Raw genomic sequence first — 9,791 nt, 5'->3', positions numbered from 1 at the left:
GCGGCGGCCGTTGGGCGCGGGGCATGGCGGGCGCGCGCGGCGAGCGCGTTTTCGACCCCATCTCCTTCGGCAAGGACCTGCTGGCCGGCGGCGTGGCGGCCGCCATCTCCAAGACGGCCGTGGCGCCCATCGAGCGCGTGAAGCTGCTGCTGCAGGTGCAGGCCTCGTCCAAGCAGATCCGCGCGGAGCAGCAGTACAAGGGCATGATCGACTGCTTCGTGCGCATCCCCCGCGAGCAGGGTAGGCACCGCCGCCCGCCCTCCCTTCCTCCCTGGCGGTTACCCCCCAAATACGAGCTGCGGTGGCAAAGAGGAGCTTCTTCCTGCCCTGGCGGTTGGTTATCAGAAGAGAGCTGCTCTTTGAGAGAGAGTGAGGCCACCGGTGGCATCCTCAGGTGTGGGGTTTGGAAAAAAAAAAAAAAAAAAAAAAAAAAAGTCCAGTGTGCCACTGGCAAGACTGTAATTGCAAAGAGCCTCTAAGTTTTTGATCATTTGTATAATTTGACCATTGCTTTAATGTGGGGCCTGAGCACCCTCTGTAGAAGCTAAAATGGCGTGTACAGGCTGCAAGAGTAAAACAACACTACGCACTTTAGTGAAACCTTACCAGTTTCCACGCTATAGTATGCATAGGTATCCCTAGACTTGGGAAGTAGAGAGGTCAAAAATTTCCTCCTTTGTCCCAGCATTATTAGTGCTTCTCTTGTAGTTCTAGGAGATGTCCTTGTGCAAACACCTAGTGCAGACATCAGTGTGTAAGCATCAGAATAAATAAAGATTTCTAGTGCCAAATGCCTGGAAAGTAGAAGACCTGAAATAGGTCGKTTTTTACCTTTGCTACAACTTGTACCAAAGCAGAATTGTAGGAAGAATATCATATGATGTACTCAATGCAATACATACATTGTAAAAGTAATTTTAATCATTTCCTTTCTGTAGGATTTTTCAGCTTCTGGCGTGGCAATTTTGCGAATGTCCTCCGGTATTTTCCAACACAAGCTCTAAACTTTGCTTTTAAGGACAAATACAAACAGATTTTCATGTCCAAAGTGGATAAAGACACACAGGTAAATAATTTGTTGTGTCTTAGTTCTGTTTAATCAGTAAACAGCTTGAGTTTCAGATGAGATCGGTGCAATTCCTGGCAGTGCTTTCTTTCAAGATGGTTGGTAATTAGCAGCAGTGTGATGGTTAGATTTTTTTAAGAGTTCACCTTTGCTTTATAATAAGAAACAGTGAGCATGGCTTACTGCATAATTTACTATAGAAAACAATGAAAAATGTTAAAATCTCTTTTTAATCTCTAATGATTAATAACTTTATGAGGTTCATGTGAATAGCTGCCTATAATAAATCAGTTGAGTTTTTCAGAGCTTTGTTTGGAGTATGTAATTATTCTGGAGTTAACAGATGAAAGTAATAAGACTGGTTACTTGTATTCTGGCACTTAAAATTTTGGACCTTGTCCGAAAGCCTAGTTGCATTTTCACAGTTAAAACTGCATGACCTAAAACTCTAATCTCAATACATCAGAGGGTGGGAAAAAAAAAAAACACTCCCAGGTTATGGTACAAACGGCTGTCTGAATTTTTGGTCTCTAGTACCTTATATTGCAATTCTCTGTGACTGGGAAAAGTTCCTCAACTTGGATGGGCTCATGCAAAGACACCTCAGTCTATATCCACAAAATTAATTATAAAAGTAGGACAAATCTGGAACTGTGAAATGTTGATGCTGGCATTGGACAAATTTCATGCATATAATTAATTCATATCAGCAGAATGGAAAATAAGTATCTAATTTGTTTCATGTGAAAATAGCTGAAAGATCTGCTGTACTTGTGTCTGTCTTAGATTATCTTTTTTAGGATTTTGTGAGGTTAAGTTTTCAGAGTTAAAACAAAAACCTAATGTTCTGTGCTTTCTCTTCTGACATTTTTTTTTCTGCGGTGCCAGATACTGTTCTTGCCCCAGGCTTTCCTAATGGTGCTGACCAACAGGAATGCTGTCAATCATTAAAGTTTGATTAATCTCCTTGTATTGCATGCAAATTCTTGAGCTGTCCTTTTTCAATTAGAGCTAATTCATATGTAAAGAGTTTAAGGTTACCATTTCTTTCTTTTCTTTGTGTGGAAAAAGTAGAACATGCATGATGTAAATAACACAGTGTTTATAGTTCTTCAAATCTCTTTTCCATCTCATAGAAATGTTTCCAGATGGCTTGCATGTGTATGTACTTGTGACTCAAATTTTAGAAACATTCCATGAATAGCACTCAGGATTAATTTATTTAGAAATATAATATTGAGCGAAGCAGAATTTATGTTATTAAAGTTCAGGATGTTGGGATGTTTGGGATGTGTTTTGTACRGGATAGGAAATCAAGACTAGAGTATTGCTATACGCAATAGTTTTTGCTTAATTGGGTTATCTTTAGAAAAAAAATATTGAAAACTTCAGATTATGAGAATTAAAGAGTAAAGTAGCTTCTGCTTAGAAAGACAAGCTATATCTACACACCAGACACTTAGTATTGAAGGGAATAGAGACACAACCAAGCATCTTGAAACTGCAGCTGTCCTCTCCCCTTCCTGCTATTGCAGTCAGCAACAGTTTCTGCAGTGACACGAACCAGGGCGGGTGGCCAAGTCTTCCACAAAACAGATAAAATACAAGGCAGTTAACCTGCCCTGAGCTCCGTGCTGCTGCTGCACTAGCGAAGAAAAGCCCTATTGGATACCTCTGCCTGGTCTGCATTTGCTGCAGATACTTGTACCTGTGTTTCCTTTTCAGGTTAGCAGTGCTATGAGAAATGTTTTGCAAAACGTCTCTTTTTCTGTCGTTATCTTTTTCCTATTTGGTAAGCAGCGTAGGCCACCATGTAAGTATATGGATTGTTCTGTTTCTGCATTCATCACGGAGAGTTGATGAGAGCAGTTACATCAGGGAGATCATCGTGCAGCACTGGACAATTATAGATCAGTAAGATGTTATCTGCTATCTGGGTCACAGAAGCACTGTGTAATTCAGAACTTGAACAAGAAAAGAGCTTATAAATATTTTATAATAAAAGCAAAGATGGACAGCATGTCTTTTCAGATTATTAGGTACCTCACAAGTACCTAAGAGTATGTCTTACTCTGCAACTACCATTTTTAATGTATTAATTTGAAAATAATCTCATGTTTTAGAATGATCTAATTTTCCGTGTTTAAAAAAAGTTCATTCAGTATCTACATCAAAGGTCAATATTAGGTAATTATGTATAATTATGTGATACTGTATATTCATAATCGTACACAGTAGTTTTTGTATTTCAGTTCTGGAGATGGTTTTTGGCCAACCTGGCTTCCGGTGGAGCAGCAGGAGCAACATCCTTGTGTGTAGTGTATCCATTAGACTTTGCCCGGACCCGGCTAGCTGCTGACATTGGGAAAGGTAGTAAAAGCTCTTTTATGACATTTCCAATATATCTCATGTATTTTGGGTTATTTTTATTTATCTCATTTTAGTTATTTATATTTATCTCATTTTAGAGAAAGATATTTTTGACAGAGTATCAATTGAAAATTGTCAGCAAAGTTTTGGGGTAGAATATATTCTAGGTGTACTTTTCTTTCATTCAGACAGTTAAAATTAATTTCTCTAAAGCAGTGTCTGGAAGGCAGTAGAGCAGAGAAAAACAAAAGTATGTGCTCCTTATTGTCCTTGGTTTTCTGATTTGTCTATGACTGGATAAATGAATGCCTCTGACTCTATAGACCTTGAAGGGTTGCCCTAAGAGTCAGATGCCTGACTTGCCCTATTCCTGTCCTGTACTTGGCAGGGTTTGATTGATTATTCTTTTATTTTGGATTTTGTGTATTTGTCACACATTGTAGATAGTGTCTTCAAGTCAAAGCTTAAAGGAATACTACTCRCCATAAACTTTAGTAAGAATACATAGGGAGAGAGTGGAGAGTTAGGACTGCATGGAAGATTTTATTTTCAATCATATACAAGTATACTGCTGAATGGGGACAAAATGGAAATGATAAGTTATTTGGCCTGAATGTGTTTCAACAGCTGGATGCCAGTACCTGTTTGACTTTTTATTTGAATTTATTTTTGCTAGAATGACTAGTCCTCATCAGAATTCATAACATGTCCTCATCCATCCATGTGCCTGAATTTCTTTGTGCTTTGGTCTTAAGTGCAGGAAACAGAATGATCTATTATACTKTTCTTACAATTTTGCTGTGTTAAATGTTTCAGTCTTGCAATGTAGCTTTGTCCTAAAATGAAGGGTTCTGTAAAGCCTAAGAATATGCATGTTACTTCATAGAAACTTTCTTCTGTATTAGGTGCTGCTGAGCGACAGTTCCAGGGACTTGGTGACTGCATTGTTAAAGTTGCAAAGTCAGACGGAGTCATTGGCCTGTACCAGGGCTTTGGTGTTTCAGTGCAGGGAATCATTGTGTACCGAGCCTCTTATTTTGGATGTTATGACACCATTAAGGTACTTCTTATGAACAAAAATGTATCCATGCAAGATGTTTTGAACAGCATTAGCTATTGTTTCTGTAGTTACTTATGCTCAACAGAGAGTATATTTCAGAAGAACTAAGTTGTTTTATAGTATGGTTAACAGTAAAAATTAGCCAAATGATACTTGATACCACATTTGACACATGTTTTAAAGAACTGGCACAGACTGTTCTTGTTACTTTATTTTGCAGGGATTATTGCCAAATCCAAAACAAACTCCATTCATTTTTTCCTTTTTCATTGCCCAAGTTGTGACTACCTTCTCAGGAATACTGTCTTATCCCTTTGACACTGTCAGGAGACGCATGATGATGCAGGTATGGTCTAAATTGCAATTCTTTTCTGAAAAATATTTTTTTATAGTTTTATATGTGAGTTAGCAATATATAGCCTTACAGTGTTTGGGACTGTCTGCAGAAAAGGAAGAAATATCTCCAGAAAGAAAAGAAGAAAAATCTAAGCAATAGTACTGTGGGAGTCTAAGAAATGTCTTTAGTTCACACCACGGCTAGAARCTTTCCTAGAGAAAGTTTCTGGCTTTCTCTAGAAACTCAATATTTCTGCTCAGAAGCCAGATAATTGGAATAAGATAGAGTTGTGGATAGATGTAAAATCTCTCACTAGCCCGGCTCTGTGGCAAGGAGCCCTTCATCAGGCCTGAAATAGAATCAGAAATCTTCAAACCTCAATACAAGCTGAGAAACACTTAGCTGTATTTGATTAGATATGATGCCTTATTAGTTGTTACTGTTAGATCTTGTTGCTAGCTATGAGGTGATTTTATTAGGTAGTTAAAATAGTTTAAGGCATATTTCATAAAGCAAGTTCTCTCTATTTAGATCATCCTGTAACAAGGAAAAGAACTGAACATTTCTTGACCTTCTTCCCTGTATCTCTGAGAAGGTTTAGCCATCTGGAATTACAAAAGGTTGTCAGATTGAGAGTAGATTTTATTTCAGGAGTATCTTTTAGTACCCCAGGAAGTCAAAGGAAAATCAAAACAAATGTAGGCATAAAACTTGTTTAGGTGATTTCAGAAAATCTCAGGAGATATTTAACATCTGACGTAATGCCCACATACCTCTGGTAATCTGTCCTAAAAAAACAAAATCTTAAAAGCCTGCAGTGCACAAACACCATTGTTGCTGCTGACTTCTTCCTGTCATACTTTATTGCACTGTGTTTAGATTCTGTTTTATCCACTTAATTAGCAGTAACACCTACAGTTAGTGCTGTTTCGTTCATATGTACCTGTGCTTCTCCAAGTTGGCCTTATTAGAAGGATTGCATGTATTTCTGTTTTTTGCCACTAGGAAAGAGAATAGTACCAAGAATGTGAAAAATATAAATAGTAATCATATGAAATAAAAAGATTTTTCTARCCTAGAAGGAACAAGATGAGCAAATGAGAAGATGTGTATGTTGTACTTACAAGTATAGGTATACTATATATGCTGTCCTTGTTTCTTTCAGTTTTTAGAAATGAGCTATTGTTCTGCAGCTTCACCTATGAATACAACTGCCATTCAGTATGATTTTTATGGTGGTGAAATTAACAGTGTACCTTTGGAACCAGTTTCTTACTGTGACACTCTGTTCTCAGAAGAAGCTGTGATTAAATATAGTGCCTTTTATTTCTTCAATTAAAAGTATATTTGGCAGTCAGGAKAGCTTTCTCCAATAATGAGCACAGTACTGTTAGTGCTTGGGTAGAAGTTAGCTCTGTTAGTTTAGCACTAACACTTATTAACAAGTATCCATTAATCTGCATGTATTTAAGTAGATGAAAAACATTATTTCAAGTGCTTTTTAGCTCTACTTTCCTATGTTTGTTATATAGTTTTATGTGAATATTTGTCTTTGCTGTATTTCCTGCATCTATTATATTCAGGAAAATGATAGTGACTTCACATTAATTTCTAGAAGGTATAACATGTAACGCCATCTTCATCAGAAAATTCAAAGTTGACTTTCCTACCTGTAGATACGAGAGTGTAAACTAAGCAAGATATCCTCTATAGACATAATCTTGTGCTATTATATGAYGTGTAGAAACTTACAGCTAAAATCTTATGTAAACATTCAGGAGACAAGCTGGATACTCAAGGCTTGCAGTATAATGTAACATAGTTAGCAATCCATATATATTTTGTAAAGATGAGATAAATACCTGAGGTGCAGGACATAGAGAATTGGGTTCCAGATTTCTGAAAAATATTTGTCTGCTAATGGCGATGATTAYCTGCCTTCAGTTTATTTMCAARTCAAATACCTGAAGAATCTCAGTAAATCAATTATTTTAGCAAATTTGACTTGTAATCTTAGAGCCAGATGGAATCTTTTGGCCACTGTAGCTCCAACACTGAGACTGTATGCAGCATTTTTAGGAGAACAGCACTGTTATCAGTGGAATGAGTTCTTACAGACTTCCTTAGGTTTTGAATCAAACTGCGAGTAATCATTCTGTTTGTGAATCACTAATTAAAATGCAATACTTCTTACAAAATCGTACTGGCTCTCCTGTACAAAAAGAGACACAGTGTGTAATATGATAATCCCTGATGTGCCTATTTTTAGAGAATAAGCATTTCTGAATCGAGTTCTTAGAGCAGAGTTAACTTCTGCCAGCTTAGAGCACACTCCCTAAGAAGTGTCGTGGAGTGAGAGAAGTGTCAATCTGAGGCAGCAGGCAGTGACGYTGGTGCTGCTTAGATGCAGTTTAGCATCACATCCTCTTATAGCACCACTGATGTTACAGGCTGCCCTGACGCGAGTGCRGGGGGAGGCACCTGTTTACAGAGCCAGCTGACCTGGCTTTGCCCACTGTAAAAATCTGCCGGTGACAAAATGCGGCTGGGTTTGGCTTGAGATGTAGCTAATTCAGGTCGAATCCAAAAAGAAAGAGCAAAATAGTAGTGTCTTGTTTCCAGTAGGATTTTACATAGAGGCAGCAATTTGGCATTAATCTATCTGGAAAAGTGTACTTATTTTTTGTTAGTGAAGACTCTGCTCCTCCTGYGTTTGATCCTTCACATGTAAGCATGACAGTAGTTGGGGCTACGCTCCTCAGCCTCTCTGTGTTTTTCCATTATCATGATAATCAGGACCTTAATGATTTTTGGAAAACAGATGGCTGCTGGATGGACTCTTTTGGTTGCTAATGAAGTGAAGTCTACAAGTTACTGCAGTGGTACTAAAAAGGAGATGAAAATGCAATGTAAAAGTTTCTGAAGTATTGAGACACTCTTAGGACTGGAGCGACCTCATTTAACTCCTAAGCCTTCTACTTGCCGGTAAAGCTTAAAAGAAGCATCACAAGAAGGATCACAGCCTTTCTAAATTTAGCGGTAGGAACCAGCTAACAGAGCATTACATCAGATGAATATTTATTAGTGAAAAGATCTTGCCTTGCACCTTGGAGTAGGTGAAGCATGAGGAAGCTTTCTGTAGCGTTCTTTAGCAAAGGAAGACAAATTGTTCTGAGCATCCAAGTGTCTTTTCTCAGTGCCGTGCGGTAATGATTTGTCTTTATTATTTGAATGCAGAGTGGGGAGACTGAGCGTCAGTATAAAGGAACCATTGACTGCTTTCTGAAAATATACCAGCGAGAGGGGCTTAATGCCTTTTTCCACGGAGCGTTCTCCAACATCCTTCGTGGAACAGGAGGAGCCCTGGTGTTGGTCCTTTATGACAAAATTAAGGAGGTTTTCCATCTTGATACTTCAGATGGTTCAGGATCTGATTAAAATAGTGGATGAACATCTATTCTGTTTGTACAATGTACATGATAGGCTTTTCATTGTTTTCATGGCATGTTTTTTAGTTGAAACGTTACACAACTCAAACTGTAGAATCATTTAGATGTTTCTATGAATAAGCATGTACTAAATCAAATACTTTGTTTTGAGGGAACTAGAGAGCACTGTTTTCATTCAAGAAATTAATTCCAGAAAATGCTTACCTCGTTTAAAGTCCTGAATGTTTCTGTTTATTGATGCTAAATGTTACACATCTTGATTTTACAGTACAGCATGTGCTTGAATATACTTGCTATCAGCAGCTTACCTAGCCTGTCAGCAAATCCCATTGTAAGTATCTCCACAGTTGAGCTTGCCCCAGTTTCTACATAAACCACAATAAAAAGGAAAACCTTATTCTAGGCTGTTGCTGCTTTACATGCTTTTTTAAAGACCAGGACAGGCTGGAAAGAAGTTTTAACAGTTTTTTTGATAAGTTAGCATTTAGAAATACAGTAACTCCTACCTCTCTCTCTGTCTCTCCCTCTCTCTCTTTTTCTGGTCTCCTCAAACATTCAGAAGTCATTTAACTTTTCAAGCATATGTTAATACATTATTTCTTCAGGAAATGTAAAATGGTCCAGGATTCTTCCTTGTAATAAAGATAAATCTCTCAATCTTCATTTCCTGGGGAGACTTATTTTTACCTTTGAGGGTAATAATTTTATACAGGGAAAGAAAACCCAATTTTTTTGCAGAATAGTGGTGATTTGGGGACTAAAAGCATTTAGGAGGCATCTATTTAAATAAGTTTCACAGAAGTTGAGGCGGGAAGCACCCTTGATGTGCCTCACAGACCACTCAGCTTCACATGAGGTCCTCACATCCTCGAATTCATTTAAAAAAATCTTCCCTTATCCAAGACCAGTTGCGATGTGCAGGCCGAGGATGGGCAGTCGGACGCGGCAGAGCCCAGCGCACTGCAGACGCTCACGCACTGACACCCTTCCCGGTGCTGTCCGGAGGCACGAGTGCTGGCACACCCAACAGGCTGCAGCTTTTTGCCCAGCTGGCATGGGTGAAATGGCTTCGCGCTCCCAGACGGAGCAATCGCTCTGGCGCAGAGCCCTGCAAACCGGTTTTGTTCCTGCGTAACTTGCAAGGTTTGGTTTAGCCCGCTTGCCATCTCGTCTCTAACCACAGGAGCCGAGCTCCCAGTGCAGCACGTGGAAAGGCCCCGGGCGCTTCCTTGTCGCCACCGGGATCTCGGCGCGGCCCCGCAGTGCTGCCGGGCGGGCGCGGGCTGCCGCCTTGCCCTCAGGGCTCCCACAGTCCTGGTTGCCCCAAAGGGGCCGGCAGCCATGGCGCCAGCGTGCCGCAGCCGCCCCCAGTGCCACTGGGCGAGGCTGCTGCGGGGCCTGCCGCCCTCTTGGCCCTTGCCCCCCGCCAGCCCCATAGGGTGGCGGTTTTCCRCCCTCCGCGGCCGCGAAAGGGTCAAATTTAACACAAAAGTAGAACTCCGCGCGGGG

At 39.8% G+C, this 9,791-nt stretch overlaps 1 protein-coding gene across 1 annotated transcript; it reads left to right on the top strand.

Annotated features, from left to right (window-relative positions):
* Positions 1-23: 23 nt before the first annotated feature.
* On the top strand, positions 24-8,933 carry SLC25A31 (solute carrier family 25 member 31). Its single transcript, XM_026051969.1, has 6 exons — positions 24-240; positions 939-1,066; positions 3,319-3,436; positions 4,342-4,496; positions 4,717-4,842; positions 8,071-8,933. Exons 1-6 carry the CDS (start codon positions 24-26, stop codon positions 8,269-8,271), a joined length of 945 nt encoding a protein of 314 aa, XP_025907754.1. The 3' UTR covers positions 8,272-8,933.
* The last annotated feature ends 858 nt before the right edge of the window (positions 8,934-9,791 follow it).

The sequence above is a fragment of the Nothoprocta perdicaria genome, unplaced genomic scaffold (genome assembly GCF_003342845.1).
Source record: "Nothoprocta perdicaria isolate Ctin4 unplaced genomic scaffold, notPer1 scaffold_81, whole genome shotgun sequence".
Taxonomy (NCBI): Eukaryota; Metazoa; Chordata; class Aves; order Tinamiformes; family Tinamidae; genus Nothoprocta; species Nothoprocta perdicaria.
The sequence above is the reverse complement of the archived record's forward strand: the minus strand, read 5'-3'. Positions and strand labels throughout refer to the sequence as shown.